The 26,385-nt window shown below is 37.2% G+C and overlaps 5 protein-coding genes across 7 annotated transcripts in view; 3 read left to right on the forward strand and 2 right to left on the reverse strand.

Annotated features, from left to right (window-relative positions):
• Window positions 1-1,186: 1,186 nt before the first annotated feature.
• LOC129790333 (uncharacterized) lies at window positions 1,187-2,421 on the forward strand. Its single transcript, XM_055827808.1, has 4 exons — window positions 1,187-1,390; window positions 1,484-1,691; window positions 1,757-2,129; window positions 2,188-2,421. The coding sequence occupies exons 1-4, from the start codon at window positions 1,217-1,219 to the stop codon at window positions 2,408-2,410; spliced, it is 978 nt and encodes a 325-aa protein (XP_055683783.1). The 5' UTR covers window positions 1,187-1,216; the 3' UTR covers window positions 2,411-2,421.
• Window positions 2,365-9,166, reverse strand: LOC129790217 (sodium-coupled monocarboxylate transporter 2-like). The gene is made up of 5 exons (XM_055827611.1): window positions 8,385-9,166; window positions 6,306-6,427; window positions 5,904-6,044; window positions 5,557-5,838; window positions 2,365-3,064 (listed from the first exon to the last, which is right to left on the reverse strand). Exons 1-5 carry the CDS (start codon window positions 8,940-8,942, stop codon window positions 2,422-2,424), a joined length of 1,746 nt encoding a protein of 581 aa, XP_055683586.1. The 5' UTR covers window positions 8,943-9,166; the 3' UTR covers window positions 2,365-2,421.
• Window positions 9,167-9,241: 75 nt separating this feature from the next.
• Window positions 9,242-16,815, reverse strand: LOC129790299 (polymerase delta-interacting protein 3-like). 2 transcript variants are annotated; one of them, XM_055827749.1, is made up of 4 exons: window positions 16,555-16,815; window positions 15,947-16,490; window positions 13,173-13,657; window positions 9,242-9,395 (listed from the first exon to the last, which is right to left on the reverse strand). In XM_055827749.1, exons 1-4 carry the CDS (start codon window positions 16,641-16,643, stop codon window positions 9,320-9,322), a joined length of 1,194 nt encoding a protein of 397 aa, XP_055683724.1. In that variant the 5' UTR covers window positions 16,644-16,815; the 3' UTR covers window positions 9,242-9,319. The 2 variants fall into 2 exon arrangements, with proteins under 2 accessions (XP_055683724.1, XP_055683725.1); XM_055827750.1 differs by lacking the exon at window positions 9,242-9,395 and adding an exon at window positions 12,797-13,096 and having other exon boundaries at window positions 16,555-16,764.
• Window positions 16,816-21,752: 4,937 nt separating this feature from the next.
• On the forward strand, window positions 21,753-23,363 carry LOC129790259 (tyrosine--tRNA ligase, mitochondrial). Its single transcript, XM_055827695.1, has 4 exons — window positions 21,753-21,911; window positions 21,982-22,317; window positions 22,383-22,599; window positions 22,653-23,363. The coding sequence occupies exons 1-4, from the start codon at window positions 21,781-21,783 to the stop codon at window positions 23,355-23,357; spliced, it is 1,389 nt and encodes a 462-aa protein (XP_055683670.1). The 5' UTR covers window positions 21,753-21,780; the 3' UTR covers window positions 23,358-23,363.
• A 669-nt stretch (window positions 23,364-24,032) lies between these two features.
• LOC129790363 (chloride intracellular channel exc-4) overlaps window positions 24,033-26,385 on the forward strand; it is a 31,467-nt gene continuing 29,114 nt past the window's right edge. Inside the window, exon 1 of one of the 2 annotated variants that reach the window (XM_055827844.1) lies at window positions 24,033-24,309. In XM_055827844.1, the coding sequence (XP_055683819.1) occupies window positions 24,238-24,309 (72 nt within the window). In that variant the 5' untranslated portion in view covers window positions 24,033-24,237. The remainder of the gene's footprint in view (window positions 24,310-26,385) is intronic. The other variant, XM_055827843.1, reaches the window with a different exon arrangement.

Consider the following 26,385-nt stretch of genomic DNA (forward strand, 5'->3'; position numbering starts at 1 on the left):
TGACAGCCATTTTGGTAAACCTTGGCGAAAGTGCTTTTTTCACGATTTCACAAATTTTCACTTTAACCTCTTGCATCTCGGCCGCTAGTACACGGATTTGGACGAATAAACTATCGTTGGAAAGGTAATTTAATTCCCTTTCCAGGTCTGCTAAATTTTTAAAAATCAGTCAAGCGGTTTGGTCGTGGCAGTCGTTCTAGTGAACTATAGTGAAAAAATACACTTTTGACTATATCTTAGCCTATGGATGACCGATTTGGACAAACTCGGATTCAAATGGTAGCTAATCATGTCCTCTAACTTTAAAAAAAAAATTTCATTCTGATCCGTCACGTGGTTCTTTTATAATGGTTTTTTATGTGATCCCCTTATGTTACAAAAAGTGTACCCTAACTTCATTCGCTTCCCAGATTTTTTTATAAGTTACACCTGGCTCAAATTTCATCAGAATTAATAGTAGACATTATCATCTAACTTAAAAAAAAATTAACTCAAATCCATCAAGGGGTTCTCCTGTAATGTCAATTTTTGTGAAGCTTGCTAATCCAACTGGGTAATATTTGTATATTCTTAGAGCCTGAAGATGAATATATATTATTCGAAACGCGTCGCTGATTGCAGAAAAGTTGCGTTTTCTTGCCTCCCCCTTTTTGACCGTTTTTTCCGACGGAAAAACATCCTCTTTTTATCCGAGAGTTTTTTAGAGTTTTTTTTCACCTATTACAAAGTTATCCTGGCAATGACACGGCTTCCGGTCACCTCTAAGTGCTGCTAATGGAATATTTTCGATATCTATATGTATTTGCTATATAGTTTTCAACTTTTACATGAAAGCTTACTCATTGTGCTTTTGTGAATGGTGAAGAAAAATTCAATTACAATCAACAAGCAATTAGGGAGGAAAAATCACGTAAACTTCATTCTCGAATTTTCCTGTGATTATTGATTTGTGCTTTTAATGTTTGTTCAGCTTTTGATTGGGCAGGAAGTGGTGTCCATGAAAAAAAAAATGGGCTGCAAAAGCTCTTCTTCTGTAACACCGGACCTACAGGAGATGACCAGGCAGAGTCAGAGAATTAATCAAAAGGTAATAAAAATTGAATTTCCCTTCTAAGGGATTCTTAAAGGGATTTTATTTTATTTAAAATTTTATTAAATTCAGGAAAGCGAGACAATCACAAATGCCTTTCAGAGGCTCGACGAGGCTATCCTGGCGATGGAGATGAAGTGTCCAGCAGCACGTCTGGCCACTGCAGAGGCCTGGGTGGAGCACCTTGAGAGTCTCAAGAGGAATGACATTGTTAATGATTTGCACGATGATCCTTTTGCAATTCAAATGGCAACTGAACCCCAAACGACCTTGACTGGCGAGAAGGACGACCTATTCAAGGTCCGTACTGTACGTATATTTTCTGTTTTTTTTCTGTGCTTTTTTCACCCACGTGGCGCGGAGAAAAGCTTAAGGGGGGATTTTTTTTATCAGATTGCTCTACAGTTGGGAATTATTTCAAATGCCAGGAAGGCTTTTGAGCAGGAGGAGTTCCTGGCTAAAGTGAGTGCGAAATCCATGCAAATTACAAATGATCAGCTTCATATGGAGATGATTCAGCATGCCCAGCAACGGGTGGATGATCTCAGGCAGGAATATGGGAAACTGAGGATGCTCTACGAGGAGCAGGATGGCCTCTGGGGTGAGGAAGTTTAGTGATTTTCCCAGAATTTTTCCTTTCTAACGGGGAGATTCCTTTCCTCGTAGCTTCCGTCACAGGTGGGACATACACTTCAGGGTTGGAAGAGAGACTCGAACAGGAACTGAGTGAAGCTCGACAGATTCGTGATCGTCTCGTCTCCGTAGCTGAGCAGTGGCGCACATCTGGGGCACTTCTTCACGCTGCCACAAAATGCTCCCAACAAGTTATTCAGTACTGGAATCTCATCCCATTGGCCAGGAGGGCAGATGATAAACTCTCCCTGGCTCTGGATTGTCGGCATGCCCTTCAGGCTGCCATAAAAGCGTACGAGGGTGCCCAGACTGCTCTACCTCAGGCAGAAATTATCCGGAATCGGCATCTAACCAGCGTCCGGAATGCCAGTCAGTACCTCCTGACGGATATGGTCAACGAGAGAAGGTAAATTTGAATATTTTTGAAAATTAACGGAAAGGCTTCAAAGTTCGTTATTTTTCAGATACAAACAATCGAGCGGACTGTTTGAGGCCTTCCAGGAAACTCTTTCCACCACAACGGCATGGCTCCAGGAAACCTTCACCACAACCCTCGGGGCAGACATTCGGGAATCAGAAACACTGATGGTACAGCTGGCAAAGAGATTGCGCCAGGAAAGACTAAAATACATCTCAACGAATTACGGCAACAGAATTTATTTACCACGCAAGAGCGCAACGAGATAACAAAGATTTGGCTACGATGCTTCCGATGGGTGATCCTTTGACGCTCCCAGGAAGACACGCATCTCCTGATCACTTCGTACCACCTTCGGGAGATTCTTTGCCTTCCTCTGATTCCTGTACCAGCTCCTGAGAAACGGGGCCAGGAGACGCTCATCAATGTCATCGTGTCCACCCGTGAGGAGGCTCACGGGGTACCCAACGACAAAGACAAGAAGCGCCCCAATGACAGAGTAGTACATGAAGCCAATGCGGAAGATCCACGGCACAGAGGAGTTGTCGTGGTGCTCATTGAGGATGATGGAGGTGGTATTGAAGGTAGTACCGTTGCATCCGTGAACATTGAGCGGAAGACTTGGATATTTGAGATTCCCATCGGCAATGTTGAGTTGTGCCCCCATAACGATGGCACTCACAATGGTCAATGAGGCGTAGGCACCCCAACGGGCACCAGTTGTATTCGCCCGGGGGCACACCATTCCCAGTGTAAAGATTCCCAGCAGGGTGCCCGCTGTGACGCCTCCAATGGAGATGCCGAGACTGAAGATGTTTCCCAACTTCTCAACCACAAACACCAGCCCCAAACATGTGGTCCCAATACCAACCACAAGCATCTTCATAATTCTGCTGCCAGCCTCATCCGAAAGTGAAGGGTATCTATAAAAAAAATGCCAATAAAGAGTTTTTTTTTTTAAGAAATAAAAGAAAGTCTTTTATTAGGGGAGGAAAGGGTGAGCTGTTAAAAAATATTTATTTTAAAATTTCTTTAATAATGTAGTTGAATAAAAGGGCGTTTAAGGACAAAGGACCACAGTTGAAATTCGTTATGGTCGCATTTGTTGTAGAAAATGAATTATAGTTTATACAAAGAGATGATAATTCATTTTCTTTTTCATTTAAACTTTATTCAACCAACCATCGCAAACAGGTAAAATTTTGCTGTTATAAGCGGTTGCATTTTAAAATTCTTTGAATTTAAAATGCCTTTAAACGTCCAAAGGTCCCGCGAAGTAAAAGTTAAAAAGAAGAAGAATATTGCAAACAAAAATAAACGTCAGGTGAATTGGGTGAATTGAACTCTTAATTAGAATATTTCTCTACGAGGAAATCATTTTTGCTTAAAATCAAACGTTAGGAAGTTGGGAATAAAATGATTAATAGTCAAAATTGTAAGGTGTTTGCTGATATATCACGCGCTTCACTACGGTGGCTGAGGTGACAAACTTCAACACTTGCACATCTTTCTACTGCCCCATCCGGTAGATTAGATTCGGTCGTGTGCTTGGAATTCTAATTGAGGATTCCAATGGGTATCAACGACAAAAGTTCGTCCAGGCCATAAAATGATTATGGAACTCTCCGAGCTGCTGGTTAGCTATTTCTTTCTTTAGGCTACCAAGCAGCTCGGAGAGTTGCATAATGCATCATCAGGTATACAGAGAAAATATCGATGTGCCCGAAGATTATGAACCATATTCTTATCTTTTAACACAGGAGTATGGTTCATAATCTTCGGGAGCGTCGATATATATATTGAGTCATCTCGAAATGTATGTCGCAAACAAATAAAAAATTTCCGTTTGACATTTCGAGGGCTAAATAATAAAAGGTCGTAAGTCCATTCGGCGCCCGAAATGATTTAAGACTTTTATTATTTAGCCCTCGATTTGCTTGGTTAATGGGTAACCCAATAAAAAACCCTCCCTTGGTAAAAAATGAGCGAATGTCATTGTTTCACGTATTTATTATTATTAATAATGAAAACCCCCCTTAAGATCAACTGCTCCATTATTTCCCCACCAATTTCCTTAATTCCCCAGGGGGTGGGCCCCAAAGTGCCTCGCTACGTCTAAATCCCTACATTCTGGCTAATGGGAATTAAGTTGGAAGAAAGAAGAAGAGAAAAACTCAGGTGAGTTAACCCTATCGCGTTTTTTGGGTCATACGTAGACCCAATTATGAAACATTATTTTCGCAATCTTTTATGAATTTAATGATTTTTCCATTTCGTAGTTCCTTCCTGGTTGGGGACTCTTATTGGTAAAAATTTTTGCCCAGGTTAATAGGAATTCCAAGCAATTGAATTTTGGGAGCAACCAGTATTTTATTGTTTTTTCACTCTTCAATTATGAATGCAACCGTTGTTCAAAAATAGAAAATCTTTCCCTAAAATTGAATTAAGAATTCAATCAATTGAAAAATAACAAGGGCGGTGAGAACTGCAAGATCTTTGACAGGACTTAAGTATTTCACTAAAAAATTACAGGGCAAAAGAAAAACATTGAAATGCTTAGAACCTGCTCTTTAGAACACATTCACAGGGCACAGACTTGCTTTTCAATATGACTTAAAGTCCGTTTTTCTCAAAGAAAGGCTTCGTTTTTACAAAATTTGTTAAAACGAAGCCTTTCTTTGAAAAACGATTATTCCATAATGAATGAGATCAGAAATGCATAGTTTTAATAAAACAATCCTAACCTATATCATTGTCCATAAGCAAAATTACACTCAAAATTTGTTTGATACAAATTATTGCGCATCGTGGAAAAAATTAAATCTTGACTGGAAGAAAACGACAGAAGTTCTAAAAATAATAAATGATTGGTTTGACATCAATAAAAAGACCATTTTTCTCAAAGAAAGGCTTCGTTTTTTTCATTTTTTTTTAAACGAAGCCTTTCTTTGAGAAAATCTAATTCCACAAAGGACGCCCTGTATGGAACATATTGAAAATCCATTATTCGGATCTTTTATGCAAATGTCAAATTGATGTTGACTATTTTTGTTATAAATTACATCGAAAAAAATGAGTAAATATAAGGATCTGCAGCGCGCAGTAGATTTAATAAAACAATCCTAACCGATCAATATATATATAAGGAGCCACATTCCAGTATGGAATCAAAACTATTTGTTTGACACAAATTATTGCACCTCCGAACTTGGAAAAAGTCTGTATCCTTACTAAAAGGAAAGGAAGAACTTCTTAAAATAATAAACGATTGGTTCGATGTCAACAATGCTCGGTTTTTGTTTTTTTTACAGCCTTCAATTTGTAATTTTTTATGGAAATTTTAAGGAATAAGATTTGAGCTTCTAACTCTGTTACTATTCTACCCCAACCTCCCCTAAGGATGAATTTTTCTTACTTGTGCTTGATGAAATCCATATAGAAAGTTCCCGCAAGGGTATTCATGCAGCTGGACATGGAAGACAGTGCCGCTGAGAAAATTCCCGCCACAAAGAGTCCTGAAAGTCCGGGAATGGAGGATGCCACATCCAGGACGTAGTATGCAAAAATCTGATCAGCTTTCTTCACTACACCATCACTGACTGGATCACAATCCTCGTACTTTCCGTAAACAATGAGTCCATTGTAGACAGAGCAGAGTTTGATAATTATGTGGCCAATGCCAAAGATCCAGACAACCCTAAAAATGAGAAAAAAATGAATCTAAAAAAAAACTACAATAAAGGAAAATTCTCCTCTCCATACTTCCTCGAGTCTGAAAGTGTGGGAATTGCCAGGAAGCGCTGAACACACTCAGGAGAGACTCCAATATTTGAAATCCACATTGTTGTCAGCCCCACGCTGACCATGAGGAAGGAAGATCGTTGAAAAGGATCCAAATTCATACTGCAAAAAAAATTCAAATAGTTCAAAGTTCTTTCAGTAAAATGTGGATCAAATATTATTTTTAGATGAGATTAGTGGGTGAGGATTTTATCATCTCCACTTTAGGTCTTCTTCAATGGCATTAAGATGATATAAATTACCCGCAAGACTTTATCATGAAAATTAATTTACTCGCGGAATTTTTATTTTTTGCTTTTCTTTGTGCTTTCGCTGGGATTTGTTGCAAAATGAGAAGATTTTCTGGGGCGTGAGTTTACTCACTCAAAGAAGATGAGTCTCTGCCCACGATCAGCAATCCGGAAGACTTCGGAGAATCCTCCAAGATGACTTGTTCCCATGATGATGACCACAACAAGAGCACAGACCATAAGGAGAAATTGGATCTAAGGGAGGAATTTAATTGTTTGATTTTTATCTTTTTTGATGATTCTGATTTTAAAATCGATCAAGACGTTTAGTTAATATAGCCATCTAAAGCAGAAAGTGTTTTTTTTTCATTCGAGAATATCCTGACTATAATAAATCATCTTAAGAAGTCTTACAAATAAGTAGAATATCGCAGCTTCGAGAAATGACCGCTAGAGGCGCTTAATTAAAACAGAAGGAGTTTATTCGTTTCTGTACGAGAAAGCGGAGAAAATCTTTCATTCGAAGAAACAAAAACCAATTTAAAATTCCCGAAGGGACGTTCCATTTTCCACTGACATCAGCTGAGAAAAGTCAGCAAAAATTTTCTCAAAAATTAGAATAATGACGTCACAATATTTTTAAAAAATACTGAATGAAAATTATTGAATTTTTTTTATCTTTAATAAGTAATTTAATTGTGAAAATGAATAGCCAAGCAGATTCAATAAAATATTAAGAAGAATATTCTAAAAATTCTTTCAATTCTGACTGAATGTAAGAAATAGATTAATTTTTCAAAATCAATAAATTTCCGCGTTAGTCTCCCCTATATTTTTGAAACAAAAAAATATTACCAGCTATTTCCCCACATACCCCTATTTGGATTTTTTTGAAAAACCAGGGATCTATGTGTTTAAGGATTTTTTTCTTAAGTTTAAAGATTTTGGTGATGAAAAAAAACACAATTTTGTTTTTTCTTTAAGAAAAATATTTTCGTAAATTATAAGTCTTTAAACTTTAACCAATTAAATTCAATTAAACATTTAAAAAAAAATTAAAATTTACAAAAATGTATTATGAAACTTTGTGTAAATTAGGAAGCATTTTCACCATTAAATTATTGAAATAGGACCACTCACAAAAACCCGTCTAAATTTTTTTCTGGGTGTTCGATTTTCAAAATTTCAAAAATCTCTGAAATCTACATTCTTCTCTTCAAAACTGCTGGGGTGATCAAAATCGGTTGAGGGAATGATTTTTGACAGTCGCTCAAGTTAAACCCATGCCAAAAATGCCACTTTTTGTTCAATCATCTACCAAAACTAAACGGATGGACCGATTTTCGAAAATCTACCATCGTTGGAAAGGGGATGAATGTAGCTTTCAAAATCTATGCTACTTTTTAAAATTGGTCACCCACAGCCTGAGGTATTGTCAGTTAAAGTCAGGAGTACCTTTATAATCTGTATTGGTGGTCCGATTATTTTTCTCTGTACAGTCATACCCCGCATAATCAAGTCGAGGTTATACTCTTCTTACGCATTAAAATTAATGGGTGAGAAGAGTATAACCTCGACTTGATTATGCGGAGTATGACTGTACTGTATATATATTTACAAACATTTGACATTTTTCTTCTAACGTTGGATGTCAATTTTTAATTTTTAACGATTTTTTCGAATATTTTTTTTAACGTTTCACTTTCTTTTCTATCGTTTGACTATTTTTGAACGTTTGACGTTACTTTTAGTCCTTTTAGTGATCTGATGTTTCTTTTCTAACGTTTGACTTTTTATTCTGTACATTTGACGTTTGTGCAATTGTCAGATACTTTTTTTTTTCTAACGTTAGACATTTCTTCCTTGTTGATTTTTAAATATTAAATATGTAAGACATTTCTTTTTTTTACATACGCAAATTATTTAAAAATTTTTTTTTTTTTAATATATCTTTCAACGTCTTAATAAAGACCTAAAACTTCACCCCCTGCTGCAAAATGTTATGCCTCTTTTGCTCTCAATGAGCTTCGTCTCTGGCGCTCACGCCTTATCTAGCTAAGCGAATATAATTCAATCTATTTCAGAACAAATTTAAATCTCAATTCATCGTTTAGCTTAATCATCAAGGTCTTCTTTTCTCACTTGGAAACTCCTTTGTCTCTTTTTTTTTTTTGCACAAACTTGGAGAATTTTTTTTAAAAAAAGAACTCACCGTGTCTGTCCAGACGACTGCCCTGATGCCACCAATTGTTGTGTAGAAGATGCAAATGATGCACATAATGGGTGTGATGATGTGCAAATTAATCCCAGTTACCTGACTGAAGGCAATTCCAGGGGCGTAGATGAGAATGGGAACGCCGAGAATGGTGCAGAGAGTGTAGAGACCACTCGCGAGATTCCTCAGGCTCACCCCGAAGCGTTTCTCGAGGTAGCCGTAGCACGATGTGATCTGGAGCTCCATGAAGACGGGCAGGTAGAGGTGGGACATGGCGAAGGTGACGACGAGTCCGGAGATGGCACAAGCCCAGTACTGCGTCCCATGGAGGTACATCTCCGCTGGGACGCCAAGCATGGTAACGGCGGAGATGTGAGTGGCTGTGAGGGAGATCGCCACGGGGATGACACCCATGGTTTTGCTGCCCAAGAGATATTCCGCCGTTGTGTTCTGCTTCTGGCGCCGGCAGAAGCCAAAGTAGATCCCAATGATGGCCGAAATGGCCAGCATTGAGCCAAAAACCACATAATCGTACACACTAAAGTACAACGCCATCGCCACACTGTTCTAATGTGAAGCCACGGCAGTCACTGGCCTCCCAATGAATCCACAGGCTCATCATCCCAGACTTTTTATCACAAAGCCCACACTTAATCCAAAGACGCCCGCCTTATCTGCGTGCCTGCATGGGAAGAAATTTTGCAAATAAATCTCTCACTACGCGAGATGGAGGATTGTAAATCAGATCAGGGGGAGAAGGAGGAGCACACCACAGCAGACGCGCAAAGAAATAATTCAGTGCAGGTGATCAAGAAACTTCTAATTAATGCAGATTTTTCTCAAAAAAAAAAAACTTTTTTTTTGGGCTTTCAATTTATTTCATCAAAATTCCTTTCCTCCCGGATTGGCCGGATGTGTTCTCTTGGCAGTTTCTAGCGGCGAAATAAAACAGAATGTAGGGCATCAATGTCAATTTCAAGGGCTTCCTTGGGGGTTTTGCTGGTTGATCTGTGTTGAATGGAAACAAGAAAAAGAGATGAGATACTCAGCAGATATTTCGAGATAATCCCAGAATCTCAGGAGGAGATAACGTGAGAACATTCATTGACCCTCAAATAAAGTGAGGAAGCATGCAGAAAAAATTGTTTTCACAGTGACGCTAAACAATTCAGACAATTTTCACATACAAAAAAATCTTTTTCTTATCTTGGGGCTCTTGGGGGGAGTTTATCAGACGAATCGGTTAAATCTTGACTCTCTGGAAAAGTTTTCCTTTTATATTTTAAGAAGAAAGAGCAAAAAACTACGTAAAATTGGGTGAAATGATGAAATTCTTATGCTAAAGAATTATTACAGTGAGGATAGTAAAAATAGAGCCATCACGGTGTGTTTCCTGAGATTACAAGAAAATTAAAAATATTTTTGTAAAACATTTTTAAAAATTAATAAAAGTCTTGATTTAATATGAATTTGTAAATAATAACGTATTTTTTGAAAAGTCAATCATAACGCGTCCAGTTATAAGAGTTGGTGTCCCACAACGTATAGAAGTTTGTTTATGCGTTGTAATACTATTTGTGAGCAGTATTAGTAGGCAAAGGTGATTTTTTTTGTGAACTTCAGTAATTTGATGCAAAAAAATGGTTATATCTCTGGTTCTATAAGGCCTACAGAAATTTCTTGACTAGTTATGGAAAGCTATTGAAATAAGCTATAATCTGACATATGTTTCGATACATTTCAAGGTCACCACTAGAACACAAAATGGCGGATTTTTGTTTTACGAAAACAGTTTTTTGCACTTTTCGTCCTGAAGGAATGGTCCTAGAGGTTTCTGATGTTCTAGAAAGTTGTAGAGTTTTGCAAAACCTTTAATTTGATACCAAATTGAGCAAAATCGGGCAATCCGTTCAAGAGATATGGCTCTTAGAACTTTTCAAATTTAAGAATTTTTCAAATGCCTATATCTTCTAAACGGCGACATAGATTTTCTTCATTTTTGGACTGATGAAAGATATTAAGTCAGGCTACAACATATCAAAATTTAAAAGATTTGCCTAATGGGGATTCGGAGATATTGCCCCTTAAAGTTAGGCAATTTTTGTTTTTGATTTTAGCGCCTCTTGCGGATGTTTTTGGAACTTGGAATGTTCTAGACAGTTGTAGGGCTTCTTGAAACCTTTCATTTGATACGAAGATGATCAAAATCGGTCAAGCCGTTCTCGAGTTATATTGAAAAAACACTTTTTGCTTTAGGCCGCCATATTTGCTAAACCGCTTGACCGATTTTCAAGTATGAATAGTCGATGAAAACGTCTCACTGAGCTCTACAACATACTAAAATTTCAGACCTCTAGCTGTAAGGGAAGTGGTTGACAGTATTTCAAAATGGCGGACGGCGGCCATCTTGGATTTTGAAAATGCGAAAAAATGAAATTTTACACCCACATTTCTATAGAAAACGTCAAACCGGAAGTCTCTATCTGTTACCGTTCTCGAGATATAAGGCAAAGTTTAGAGTCCCGGACGGCAGGCCGGCAGGCCGGCAGGCCGGACGGCAGGCCGGCAGGCCGGCCGGATCAAAAATTTTCCACCACCATTTTCGTAATGTGGGATGTCTAAAACGTGCTCATACCAAGTTTGAGCCCGATCTGAGGTGGTCGGTTTTTCCGACGATTACAATACTTGGTGTTGGCCACGAAGTGGAACACCAACTAATTAATTGATTATTTTTTAACTTCCAAAGAAATTTCACGAGAGCGTAAAAATTGCGTAAGTTGTAAGATGAAGTAAACGTAAGTAGAGAATTACCCTATCTAACTCTGTTTTTTATAATTTTAAGTTTTTTAATACAGATTTTCTTACTTATTTTACTTTACATTTAATAATCTGAGTTAACGATAAAGAGGCGTAAATATTTTTTTTAATTTTATACGTGATATAAAAGTGTAAAATCGACGTAAAATACTAAGACACGCTGCGTTGATTTTCTTTCAATTTTTCGTCAATAATTCAAGCAAAAGAAACGTAAATTATTATCTACAAAATATGTTTCTTTAAATTCCAATGAAATTTTACGAATGTATAAAAACGCGTAAAATATGACGATGTAAACGTCACTAGAAAATTTTTGTACCTAACTCTGTTTTTATAATTTCATTCATTTTAAGCATTTTAACACAGATTAATTTACTTATTTTACTTTATTTCTAACAATCTGTGTTGAGGATAAAAAGAAACGTAGTTAATTTTTTCTTACTTTTATACGTGTTGAAAAAGTATAAAATTGACGTAAAATAGTGAGATAGACTAAGCGTGAATTTCTTTTGAATTTTTTTTGTCAATAATTCAATAAAAAAAAAAAACGTAAATTATGATGCGCTAAATTAGTTTTTTTTTTACATTCTAAGAAATTTTACAAAAGTATAAAAACGCGTAAAATATGACGAAGTAAACGTAAAAAGAATAATTTCTCCCACTGAATTTGCTTGTAAGTTTTATTCATTTAATCCAAAATAAACCTAGTTTATACAGCGCTGGAGTAGCTAGCATTTTAATGAATTTTTAAAGAAATCCCCAAAGCGTAAAAAATCTGTAAATTGTACACTAATGTAAAGAAATTTGCTTTCAATATTTTCTTGATTTTTTTTAAACTCCCTCTGCTTTTACCTGAGTGAGGTCTTTAGGTCAGTTAACCCATAAAGGACTTTTAATCTTAATAATTTAAATCATTTTAATTAAAAATATCGTAAAATTGCATTTTTCTACTTTTTTAAGAGAACATATAGCGTAATTATTGCGTAAATTAAGCGACAAAAGGCAGAAATTTTTATTTTCCTCAGAGTTTCTATCAATTTTTTCACTGAAAATGTTAATTGCTTAAATGATTAGGCAATTTTAAACTCTTAGTAAATTTCTACAGAGGCGTAAAAAAAAGCCCGAGTTCGTAATACGCCTGTATATAGTTTCCTTGCTTATTTTATTAATTTTAGCCAGAAACAAATAATCTTGAACGTTAATTGTCAAAATTTTTATTTTACACGACACGAAATGTTTAGAAAATTATATTTTACGTCGTTTCCAAGCCTAATATAATCGCATTTCAAATTATTCTGCTTACGCTTTGCCTATCTTTGTGCTTTCTTCATTGATTTATGCTGTTAAATGACGTGATTGTTGTAACTTCATATTTTTCACGTCTGGATAGGAAAGTTAAGTCCAAAATTAGGTTATGTCCCCTTAATTGTGTAAAAAATGTAATAAATTCACCATCTACGTTGTCTTCTTAATCATTACCTCACGAAACAAAAAAAAATGATTTTCGTGAAATTTTACATCTTTCTCCACTTTTTAAAGACTATTCATATTTTTTCTGCTGAATTCGAATACCTAATAAAAATCTTTTCGGCTTTTTTTGAATCAAAAAAATCATTTATTTCATCAAGAAAAATACATTTCAATTAAAGTTTGTATTAAACTTTTTGTTAATTCACGCATCTCATGTTGTACAATATGGCTCTATTTTCATGTCCAATACTATAAATTTACTACAATTTCCACAAAAGAATTTATATGTAATCTCTTTATGATAAATTTAAAGAAAAATTAAGAAAGAATAAATTGTCAAAAATATTAATTTCTCGGGGTGGCTCCATTTCACCGACCGTCACTGTATTATACGTTTTTGCGGTCAAATTAATCAATTTCAACTGAAAAAAAATATTTTTCTGCACTCTTTCACCTTTTTAGGATAAAAAAAATAAAAAATCTTCGCGTTGGACTCACCGCGACAGGCTGGTCGTCCTCTTGATGCTACTGGCCACCTTGGGGCTCACCAGGAGACACTTCATGGGTAGTCCATCGAGCTGGCGATTGTGGTACGTGTCCACGGCCTGCTCGGCGTCCTTCAGACTCTTGAAAATCACCTCAGCCACACCCGGACGCAGCAGTCGCGCCTCCATGAGCTGCCCGATGTCCTCAAAGAGCTCCACAATGTCATTCTGCGTGACACTGGGGTGGAGATTGCTCACAACGATGCGGTAGCCGTCGGAGGCCGGCGGGGGCGATGGCGTTGGTTCCCGGCGGGAGAACATGCCAGCTGAGGCACGTGGATCGGGTGCGCGCTCCAAGCGAGTACGCATCTCGTACGAGAGCTGGGAATTCTCGTCCGGAATGTAGCGGCGCTCGAGAATTCGTGGCGGAGAATCGAGTCCGCCGCGCCGCAGGATACCCTTGCGTGGCGACAGAGATTCAGATGGGCCAGGATACATCTGGGAGCAAATTGCAAGACTTTATCATCCATTTTTTTGCGAGAATTTCACAAAATTAATGCTCTTTGAATGCATTTGCGTGGAAGTACAGTGCGTTGCAATCATACAGCAACATTCTTGAGAAATTTGGTAATTTTTTTCTTGGTAAATTGATGGTAAAGTTAAAATACTTCTGAATGATCAAATTCGATCCTCTTTGAATTTTCTTACCTTAAATCCATCAAGAAATTAAAAAAAAATCTGGATGGAATGGAATGAAATAGGAATTGAAAAGCTCCAACATTGGCAAACTTTAATAAGCAAGACAAAATTGTTAAAAAAAAATAAGGCAAAAGGGGAGCTTGAATGATTTTTTTTAGGCGAAAATCAACGAAATCTCAAGCAAAACTTTCAAAGAACTTTATCAATTTTCAATAGAAATTCCTGCAAAATTCGACATTTTTTCGGGATTTTCTCGTAGTCTTTACGATTTTACGATAGATAATTAAAAAACAAAAGGAAGAGGTCCTTCGATTTTAAAACATTCTGGGATCATCTGTAGGATCAGTCCCAGAAAACCTAGTTTGCTTTTTAGCAAAATGTTCTGGAAAGGATTTCGGTACACTCTCTCTTAGAATAGTGAAAAGCATTAACATATTTCCTTTCATATTCCTGAATTGAATAAAAGCAAAGATCCAAAGTATAAACACACAAAAATCAGATCTCTTTTGAAAGATGTTTTTTAATTATTAAAACTTAAGTTTCTTTTGACAGGGTCAAAATTTAAGGAAGGCTTAGGTATTTTTTAAGGACAGAAGTAGTTTTTAAGCTTGACCTATATTTTGTTTTTAATAGGCTTAATGTTTCTTAAATCAGCCTTTAATTAACTCAACAATTAGGCTTACGGCTAGCTTTACGTTTTTCAGGCTAGGCCTTAAAGATTTAAGAATAGATCAACCAGAATTAAGGCTAGATGCCCTTTCGAATCATTTTTTTTTTAAGAATTTCGCATCAAAATCGGTAAAATTATAAATTGTATTCAGTCCCCAAGGGGATGGTTTAACCTCATTTTCAGTGAAGAAAAGTCACTTTTTGTTGAACAAAATGTATGAGGAATTCTCGAATCTCGCTCAATCTCGACCGATTCCCGAGAAACACTAACTTTTTTTTATATTAATAATGTTATTTCGATGATGAGATAGGGATCAATCGAAAGCTAATTAAATGTACTTTCGATTGCAAGTGGAATTGTGCAAACTGATCCCTTATTTTGATCGGAAGAACCTGCTGCCTCACTAAAAGTACTGATTTCTCGGGGTTGGGCATCCCCCTGTCAGTCCCGATTTAGCTTGACCTAAGCTTTTTTTTTATTTTAGACTTACTTTTCTTAAATTAGACTTTAACTAACTGAAAAATTGGGATTTAAGCTAGCCTTAGGTTTTTCAGGCTGGGCTTAAGGATTTAAGAATAAGATCAGTCTGAAATATGGACTAATGTTTTTTTTAAATAATAAAAATAGATAAAAAAAGATATAATTATGAAAAAATTGCATCAAGTCCCGATCTAGAGCTTGACCTAAATTTAAGGTCATCAATGCTTGGTCTGAGAAACTAGAGGCTTTGCTTAAGAAAGTAAAGTTTGGTTGGAGAAACTTACTTAATTCCTACTTCACCCACAGAATCTTAAAATTTACAGCCGGACAAGCCGTATAGAATCAATGGGTCCAGGAAAATAGTACAAAAATGACTAATTTAGCGGTCTAATTAACAAATTGGGCCAATAATAAAGAAATTTTTCTTATTTATCCAAATAAATCAAGGAAACAACACAAATACTGCAGTGGACGCAACACAATACCAACAAATCAAATAAGTTAAGAATTCAATTCCGGAGAACTTTCCAGAGTTTTTTAAGAAAGAATAAATTAAGATTTTTAAGCTTTTGTGCTAGATTTTGCTCTTTTAAGTTCTCTTTTCGAGAACAGTTTGAAATTTATTAATTTTTGATTTGTTTCAGAAAAATTATTAAAGGTTTTTTCATCCTTTAAAATTAAGAATTTGGCTTCATAAACAATTTTAGAATTTCTTCTTTAATATTTTTTCACTTTATAATTGTCAAAATGTAAAACAAAATTCTCCAATAATCGCGATAATAATAATAAAATAATTATAATTCATTTTAACATAATTTGGTAAATATAAATTGTTGCGTTATGAATGAGACGCACTGTGGATGTTTTTCGAAGTCTTCCCGCGGGGTGTCAATATGCAATTAAAGGCCATTAAATTTCCCACAGCCCCCAGAACTAACCTGGCGTGTAGATGGGTAGACAGCCCGTGGGGGCTCCTCCGGAAGCCGACGCCGTGGGATGTCGTAAATGTCAAAGGGATCCCCCGCGATGTCCCCACCGCTCCATTCACGTCCGGATTTGTGTACATTCGGGGCCCCACCGAAGCGATCATTGCTCACCGTACGCCGCAGGACGGGCGATTCAATGGGGAAGGTGATCTCGTCGTCTTCCACCCGGTCGTGATCAACGTAGCCCCGGGGCGCTCCAATGTAGGGCGTATCGACGACGGGCACGGCAAATCCACCACGCCGGTTGGCATTCTTGGGCTTCTGGAAGCCACCACCACCCTGTTTCATTTTCATCCCCAACTGCGGCGGCGGCGGAAGCTTCTTCCGGGCAATCTTCAGTCTAGCATCACTCTTCCGGGCAATCTCACTCAACTTGTCCCGCGCATCGCGAATCTTTGAGCGATTCTTCTGAATTATCTTCAGCCGCGCATCCACAATTTGCGGCTTCTTCTGCGTGCTCAGTTTGGGCTTCATCACGCCCCCTCCTTTCTTAATCCTGAAAGAAAATTCATGAGAATTTAGGATTTTTCCCGGAAGCAAAAGAAACAAAAAAAACTCACCCCAAACCATTTTTGGATGGATTTCTCGTGATTTTCTTCTTCTTTATGATCTCATCCAAGCTCATATCAACTTCCATTGGTGTCGCCATCCTTCTGGTGGTCCTCAGGGAAGCATTAAAGCGGAAAATTCACGGTAAATAAGCTCCAATTTTTGGGAAAATACTCTAAAAAAAACATCCACACACGGGAACGCAATGGCTGACACAGGATGACATGAAACCCTTTAACTTTTAAGGTTTTGCGAGATTATGTCGGGTGGAAGTGTCGTAGGACATACGAATGAATTGTCTGTGATATTTTACAAATCATCAAAAATTTGTACCGTGATATTCCGGTAGATTTCGGTGACATTCGAGAACGATAAAAGAAGAGAAAGAGAAAAAAAATTAATGAAAGTTATGTTTTTAGGCAGAATTTTCAAAATATCACGAAAACAATGAAATTCATTGTTCTAAAAATTATTAAAAGGCCAGAGAAATTAACTAAAATAGTATGTGATCAATATGTAGTGTCAAGATGTTTTGATTTTATTCTGGTGGTCATTATTCTGTGACGTCACTGAACGTTTTTGATTCGATTTCTCTTCGACGTGCCCCATCTCAATAAATTCTCTCAAAAAGCTAGGAAATCAGCTGTGAGAAAACTTCTACTTCTACTACTACTGCTACTATAAAGGCTTTATTCATATCGCCTTAGTTTTTTCGTGAATTTCTTGGTGCGAAAAACGGTTTGTGTGGCATTTGAGAGTTTGTGGCTGCAAGGTTTTGATTGGAGGATGTGTATGGAAAGTTGTGAGTGAGGATAATGTGGGTGGAATTTATGAATGAAAATGAATTTGAAAAGAAAAAGAAAATATTTGAGTGTAATTGGGAAAGGCGGGTCCAGGTGTGCACCCAGTCAACCTGTCAGAAAACTTCTAATCACATCCAATATTAATTATTAATATCAAATCTAATACAAGAATATTTTTGAGAAGTCTTTTATAGTGAGAACTTAAAAAAAATAATCAAACAATCTTTGTTGCTAAAATGAAGAAATGTGTAAAAATTTTGTTTTTTTTTTGTCAATGCAGTCTTTAGTATATTTGATATGAAATTTCGTCCTAAATCAAGAAATATTAATTCTACATACGACAAAATATTTTTACAAGTCACATTTTTAGTCTGTTTTTGTTTTTACAATGAGGACATAGGCATTTGGACATATAAATCCTCGTCGTTTTAATGGAGGTTCACAGTAGAAATGAATTTTGGGCAGAGATAAAGAGACAGAGGGTGTATTATGTTACTCTCCGAGGCTGGGTGGCCCATAAGAAATGTGCAGCCACCCAGCACTTGGAGAGTTACATAATACACCCTCAGAAAAAAAAATCCTTATTTAATGAATAGTTCGAGGGTTGGGAAATATACTATGCTATTCATTATAAATAGGACTTGGCATAGTATATTTTCCCAATCTTCGAATTAACGTATTACAAGTTAAACGATTCATTAAGATATTGAGTATTTCATAAAACTAAGCGGAAAAAACAAGGAGCAAAAAAAAACAATAAGAGTAAATGATTTTTTTTATTACTTTTTATTTTTATCAGGGTGGTGAAAAAGTAAAATTTTAAAAATTTTGTTTCACATTTTCAGGGATAGTAGGGGTGTACCTGTACATTTTTTTTTTAATTTCCTGAGGCTAATTAAAGTTAAAACTTTTTTTGGTGTATCAAAAATCGGTGTAAGTATCAATTGCAGGAAATTTGTATGCAGTGCGAGTCCCGAATAAATAAAAAATGGTTGCAATATATGACTTATTTTAAATTTGAAATATGTTCTCACTGAGGGTATAGCACCATTTTTTAGATGACAGATCTATTTATATTTGAATCTGGATGTAACGATGTCTTTAGTCGAAAAATGATCACTATACAGTATACACCCAATGCTTCTATTAAATCTAAACTTAAATTAACATTAAAATTAATACTATGATAATTAAATATGATGATATTAGATATTAAATAAATAATTAAGGTGTTTCTTTTTATTGATTTTTTTTTCTTTTTTTTTTACTTTTCCTGAAGAAACGGGTTTATCTTTTTATTTTCTTATAAACAATCGTTTCTAAAAAATTAAAAAAACGCATCAAGCCCTTTGGGATATTTAAAATCAAAAAAAAATGTGATAAACTTTATAAAGTATATCCAACGCTTTGATAATCCCGCTGATTCCCCCAACGGAATTATAAAGGTTAATATAATTTAGTAATTTCAATCTTCATAAACCTCAACTTAAAACTCCGTCTAAAATGAATAAAGATTAAAAAATTCATTTTTAGCATACCTACTATTTTAATATTAATTTCTTTTTTTTTCCTAACACCCCTCCGAACAGATTTCTGGCTACGCCCATGGCACTTGTAGCAAAGACCATTTAACTATTGGGTCATCTTATATTTACGCAGAATTTTAATTTCAAAAATTCATATAAAAAATTGAAATGTATGAAAAATCGTCTGCGTAAATATAAGACGACCCAATATAATATGATCTTTACTACAAGTGCTGATACAACATGGACGTATGGACGCCTCATTCTCCTTATTACTGTCTCCCATATGTTGTCCTAAAATTTTTGTTCCATATCTAATGTATTTCTTGCTCTATCGTCAATAATTGAGCAAAATTGGATTTTTTCACACTGATAAAGCCCAATGTATGGAAATTTACCTTTGTGGGTGGGCAGGGAGCAATGTCATCTGCTGCTGATCATCGCTACAGTCGCATGGGGACACGATAAAATTTACCCAATCACACCAATCCGGCTTGAAGGACCAATAAATGTACTGACCTGGGGAATATGTTGACTTTAATTATGCAGCCAATCCGGCTTGAAGATTTAGGACGCACCCTTTGTGTCGATGGTGTCATGTTATTTGCGTACGTTAACCATGCGTACGTTACCTTTTTCGAGTGCATTGCGTACGTAATTTAAAAACAATTAAAGACCAATAAAAAAGGTCACTACCTGCGCCAACATTTACTTATAAACAATTCATGGATACATTTTAGTGCAAAATGTTAATTAACATCACAATAACACGCAATTAAAGAGAAACATGCGAATGACCACCAATTTCCGTGCTTATTATTTGATTAGAGAAACTAATTTTACATAATAATTTTATTTACTGCATTTATCCTTGGAATATACAATTTTAGTTTTACTTCTTTAATAAAAAATAACTGAAAATAAAAAAATATTTATTTGTAACCGACTCATTTCTACGACAACCAAAAATAAGTCTTTAAGAAGTCGCAACGGACGCAACATTTACTGCAGTTTACCAACTACGGAAGAATTACTACCTGACTTAATTGTTTTTTAATTACGTACGCAAATGTACACAAAATGAACCACGTACGCATGGTTTACGTACGGAATTATAACGTAACCGTGTCGATGACCCAGGATGTCCCGGCGGCGGGTAGTTGTACGGTCGTGGATGTGCTGATGCTCTTAATTCTGCTGACGTTTTTCCAAATTCTTCTGCCAAATCTTTGAATGTTTTGGCAGTTCTCTGGCCATGGGGAACATCTTTTAAGTTTCCTCTCTTCTCCAAAACTGTTGTATGTAGTTCCGCGGATGTTGCATCAGGAGCTACCACAGATGTTGGACCAGGAGCCACCACAGATGTTGGACCAGGATCCACAACAGATGTTGGACCAGGAGCCACCACAGATGTTGGACCAGGATCCACCGCAGATATTGGACCAGGAGCTACCGCAGATGTTGCGGTGAGTGAACGATTTGACGTTTGGGTGTGGGAGCCTTTGAAGAAGTGTTAGGTGGTGTAGATTTAGTGCATTAATCATTCACCACCAATAATTATAAATTCTAGAATATTTCACTTTTTCTTTCTTTTTCGTTCCAAAAACTTTTCACACACACACACACACACACACACACTCTTTCTTGATAACCTTCTAACCCAACACTTATTATTATTTTTTTGAATGTCCACCGCTGTTTCCGGTGGGGCTGTCCTCCATTTAGAAGACACAACTTATTGGTTTCCGGCGGGAACAGTGGGAGATGTGAAAAATAATCAAATGATTAGCTTTGGTCCTGTGGGCCGGAATCCAGTACCACGTACCTTTAACGAATGATGAGTGGATTAACGACTGTTTGATATGCGTGTGGGAGGAAAATTCGGTTGCAGTCTAATGCAACCGAATTTTCCTCCCACACGTACCTTTAACGACACGTGAAATAAATACAATTAGTCTCCTTATGCTTCCAAAAGCCTTACAGATTGCTTTCTCACCTTCAAAGAAACACACATTAATAAAATTATCCGGTGAGTTAAGGACCAAATTTTGTCCTCTTCGTCCGTTCCAGGAAATTCCAATTGAATTTTTTGTGTGAAAAACAGATTTTAATTGATTGAATTGAAAATTAAATTAAATTTAATTAATAATTGTTGCATGACAACGACAACTGACAAAGTTGACTTGCGTGCAAGAGCTCGTGTGAAAAACCGAGAGAATGCTCACTTTAATTCGGTACGTTCTTTAGTGCACATGCGCTCCTCAAAAGACTCAAAACGACAAAGAGGGATAGTAATTAGCCTCTTTTTGGCACAGGTGAGTCCCAAATAAAACAATAATAATAAAATGTTTATCCAGTAAAGGGGCGACCGTACGTGATGAATTTATTTTTTAAAAGACGGATTTTCGGTCTCACGCTGATTGCCTTGATTGCCCTGAGGAAGGACTTAAATAGTCCGAAATGTTGGCCATAAATAAAAGTTAATTAGCCGTGCGTGAGACCGAAAATCCGTCTTTTAAAAAATAAAATGTTTATTCATTAAATATTTACAAATTCGTTTAAGAGTCCACAAATCTGTCTTTAACTTACAATATATAAAAAAAAGGAAAAATTAATAAAATAAAAATATTACAATGAAGAAAAAATATTTGAAAAAAAATGAATAAAAAAATTAAATTCAATTGATTTTATTGATTAACACGATAATCATTTAATTTAATTTCAATTTGCATTTTTCATTTTCATTTATGCTCTATTTTAGCGTCCCGCATATGACATTCCTTACAAATGTCACAACTGTGGACAAGGACAATTTCCACGAGAGTCTGATGGACTTTTTTCGCGACATGCGTTGGTGGGTGTATTTTGCATGTTTCGCACATTTTATTTTGATGTAAAAACCGGCAAAATGTTGAAAAATCTCTCTAAAATTAATTTAAAGCTGTGTCAGAGGATTGTGCGGAGGCTCCACAGTGAGGGGAATGTCCTGAAGCTCAGAGAACGCGAAATTATCCAGGATGTCTTCCCCAGTACGGCCAGGTAAGGGAATCTCACCACAGCTGATCACCTGAGAAATCCCTCTAAATTGTGATTTTTCTCATGGAAAAAGCGACGAAATGGGGTCAAAGTTCATGCGGAAGACACAGACGATTTATGCTGGCTTCGATCCCACCGCCGAGAGTCTCCATGTGGGGAATTTGTTGGTAATTATGGGACTCCTGCAGTGCCAGAGGAGGGGTCACGAACCCATTGCTCTCCTTGGCGGGGCTACTGGGCTCATTGGTGATCCCTCCGGCAGGAGTACGGAGAGATCAATGCTGGAGATGAGCACCGTTGAGAGGAATCTCGCCGGTATTGGGAAACAAATTGAGGGAGTCTTTGAGAATCACCGGAAGTACTTCCTAAAGGAGGGCAGTGGTGCTGTTGAGAGGCTTCCTCCGCTGAGGTTAGAGAGATTTGGGGCTTTCTGGTGAGATTTGAGGATTAATTGAGTTTGGGATTCATCGGCAGGATACTGAATAATGCCGATTGGTACAGTTCTGTGAAGTTGATTGACTTTATCTCGACTGTGGGACGTCATTTCCGTATGGGATCAATGCTCTCCAGGACTTCTGTCCAGTCACGCATCAACAGTGAATCCGGGATGAGTTTTACGGAGTTTACGTACCAAATCTTTCAGGCCTACGACTGGTTGCATTTGCTGAAGGAGTACGACTGCCGGTTTCAGGTGAGATCCTCCTGATCTTAATCTTCAGCTTGTAACAGAAGAGTCCTTTGCAGCTCGGCGGAAGTGATCAGATGGGCAACATCATGAGTGGTCACGAATTAATTAGCCGAATGGACAAGAGGAAAGTCTATGGGATAACACAGCCCATTGTAACGAACGAAGAAGGGGATAAATACGGGAAATCCGCTGGGCAGGCCATCTGGCTGAATCCCCAGATGACTTCCCCCTTCTCCTTCTACCAATTCTTCCTCCGATCCCGCGATGCAGACGTTGAGCGTCTCCTGAAACTCTTCACTTTCCTTCCTCTGAGGCAAATTAAAGAGATTATGGATCGTCACAGAAACACCCCTGAGATCCGGGAAGCTCAGAAGAAGCTGGCGCAGCAAGTTACAATCCTCATTCACGGCCAGGAGGGCCTGGAAACAGCCGAGAGAGTCTCCGAAGCGCTCTACGGAGGAAACATCACAGCCCTCGGAGAATTATCCTACGCCGACGTCAAAACCACCTTCCAAGGAGCTCCCCTTGCGGAGCTGATCATGGAACCGGGGATGACAGTCCTGGATGTGGCCATGAGGGCTAAATGTTTCCCAACAACAGACGATGCCATTCGAATTATAACGGCCGGGGGCTTCCGGATTAACCTCCAGAGGACAACAAACATTTCAGAGGTGCTCTCGCCGGGAATTCACATCCTCAAGAATGGGATAAGTCTCCTCAGGGTGGGAAAGAGGAATTATTACATTGTAAAGTGGGTGTAAAATAGAAAAAAAATAGTTTTTTTTTTGTAAAAATTAGTTTTTTTTTTATCAAAAATCGTCAACTAAATCAGATTGTATTTCAACTGTTTTGACACATACGGCATGTGCTGACAGAGTGGACCATGTGCGAGCGAGAGGGGGCGAGGGAGGGAGCGAGAGGGAATGCTGCCTCTGAATTTAGACTACCGTTTTTTGGCTTTTTACACTCTGGGAACTTTTTGAAATTAAATAAATTTGAATTTCCTGCGTTTTTGATGCCAAACGACGCGCCTTCGCCTCCTACACCCCAAAAACCACACCCGGACGGGAAGATCGTCCGGAAAATGCGAGAAAATCGGGAAAAAGGTGCTATCGTCGACTAAATCAGCTTGCATTGTAACCTATTACACATACGACAGCGCTGATTGAGTGAACGATGTGCGAGCGAGAGGATTGTGCAAACTAATGCTGTTTCACTCTTTTGATTTTTTGAAAATAAATATTTTTGATTTTTCCTCCATTTTTCATGCAAATCAACGCGGAAAAATTCCAGGAACTCAAAAAACCACACCCGGAAGACAAAGCCCTCCCGGAAAATGAGAGAAAATCGCGAAAAAGATTTTCGGATCAAGACGCCGGCGGAGGGCGCTGTCAAAGTAAGGCGCCTCCGTTATTTTCCGGTTCAGCACCCGCAAAGAAAAAGTGACAGTTGGGAAAATCCGTTGGTGAGCTTCAGAGGCCGTGTCGTTTTTGCTAGTGTTGGACGTGTTTTCGTCGTTGTTGCTCAATTTCTTGGATTATTCCTCCTCCCTCTTGGTGTACCCCCTCGTGTTGTGTGCCCCCAAGTGCCCTGTGCTCATTTTTTCACAAAGGAAAACCCCCTCAAGAGATCACGTGAACCATGTCTGAGGAAAAACAGGAGAACGGCAGTGCCAGCAATGGTGAAGTTCCCGAGATCGAGCTCATTATAAAGGTGAGTTTTCCACGGATTTTCCTCCCTGGCCCCTTCCACTGAGTGTCCCACCTCGCAGAGTTTCCAGAATGGCACAAAAAAACCTCGTCTCTGGGGCGTTTTCTGCTCATTTTCTCTGCTCAAGGCCTCTCAAGTCGGCGGCGGCGCTACCTACGTCTTTGTTTGCGCAATGACGCTGCAGGATAATCCCTCCAAATTGCCCGGAATTAAGCCTCTGCCCCCCTGGGACTCCACTGTGGATTACCCCTTGGGGATCAGGGGGGCCTTTTAGTGATTTTTCTCGTGAAAAATTGCAGAAAAATGCTAATTTGCAAAATTAAGGCGTTGCAAGCTTGACTCTCTTGTGTCCAATGTGATTCTTATGTGAACCATGCTGTGTTCAAAAAAAAAGTTAATGTTAAATTAAAAAAGAAATCAAAGTTTTTTTTTAAGAAATTTACATCAAATGCATTTGCTGGATTTCCTGTGCTTTGTGGAAAATTAATTTTTAATATAAAATACCTTTTTAACCCTTGGAGGACTTTTCTGGCCAAAGTGGCCAATTCGACTTTTTTCAATCGCCACTGAATTAAAATTTCTTAAATATATCATCATAATTTCTACATTTGTGTATAGGGAAGTTCCATTACTGCAATATCGTCGAAAGAAAACTTCGAAAAATATTTTATTTTGAAAGAAAATGAAGGTTAAACTTTTGATGTAAGAAGCCTCAGTCCTCCAAGTGTTGAATGAATTTTTGACATTCTTTACGTGTCAAAAATAAGTCTACCCGGCTGGCTTATAAAGTTTCCTAACAGTTTTGCTACGTTATTAAGGTTTTCTGTAAAATTTCACATTTTTTAGTTTTTAGGAAATATTTTATATGGACAAATAAGATTTACTTCTTTGGCTTTGCAAGATAGTGACTTAGAAATGTTAGATGACTTCTTAAAAACCGAACATTTGCATATTAAAATGCTAGTACATAATGAATTGTCAGTAATCATGGAATGGAGTATTACTGCAAATGCATTATAAAATGTTTTCAAGTCATTAGAAAAAATGAAATCTAAAAACAATACTCAGATTACGTATTTTTCAGATCAGTATGTAATCCTAAGACAGCTACTGCAGTTTCTACATTAGAATCTTCTTCTAATCATGACACAAGAACATATTACTGATGAAATCTGATCTCAGAAACAATTCCTACACTACAAATCAGTAAAACATGCAATCAGATTTGTCTCTATTCGCAGATCTATGTATGGGTAGTCTTTGGAGTGTCTTATTCCTAGTTTTTCATGTCGATAAACCTTTATTACAAAATGGCGGCCATTTTGAATAATCAAAATCGACTTTTAAGCAGTTTCCTACAGATTTCAGACAGATATCTGGCACAAAAATCACTCGTAGAAAAGAAACTTGAAAATTAAAGTAAGTGGTAATTTAAAAAGTCTATATCTCCGGTTCTACATCACCTAGAGCGGTCATTGACCTATCGTTGGAAAGGTCCTTTGAGACCTTTGTGACCCTCCATGCATGTTGACTTTCTTTCTAGTGCCGCAAAGAATATTTCCTAGGATTGTGAGCGAAATCTAACAGGGGAACATTTCCTGAGTATTTACTACCATGTCCTTTACATAAATGGGGTCAAAAAAGACGTTTTGACCGAGAAATGTCCTTTGAGGGCATAAATAGAATAAATAGATTTTATGTTTTATTCAGACGTGAAAGGGTAAAAAAAAATGTTTCAAGTAAAACTATTACCCAAAATCTCCTAAAAATTTTCTTTTCTGATTAAATTTCTTCTCTTTTTTGTTACAAAAAAGGTTTTACGGACTTTAAGAGAAAGTTTAAAACCTTTGACAGTCTTTTTGGTTAATTTTCCATTGTTGTTCCGTATTTTATGGCTCTGAAATTCCTCTGAAAATATTCTTACTGCAGTCACGACGACGATGCAGTAGTGACAAAATTTGGGCCATTCTGCGGAGCTTAATAAATTTCCCTTCACCATCTCTTCTTTCTGCATTTAATGTTGGAAAATCAAGCCATTTAGTGAGCTTTCAGCAACAAAAAATGCCGCAAAAATATTGA

This window comes from Lutzomyia longipalpis, chromosome 2 (assembly GCF_024334085.1).
Source record: "Lutzomyia longipalpis isolate SR_M1_2022 chromosome 2, ASM2433408v1".
Taxonomy (NCBI): Eukaryota; Metazoa; Arthropoda; class Insecta; order Diptera; family Psychodidae; genus Lutzomyia; species Lutzomyia longipalpis.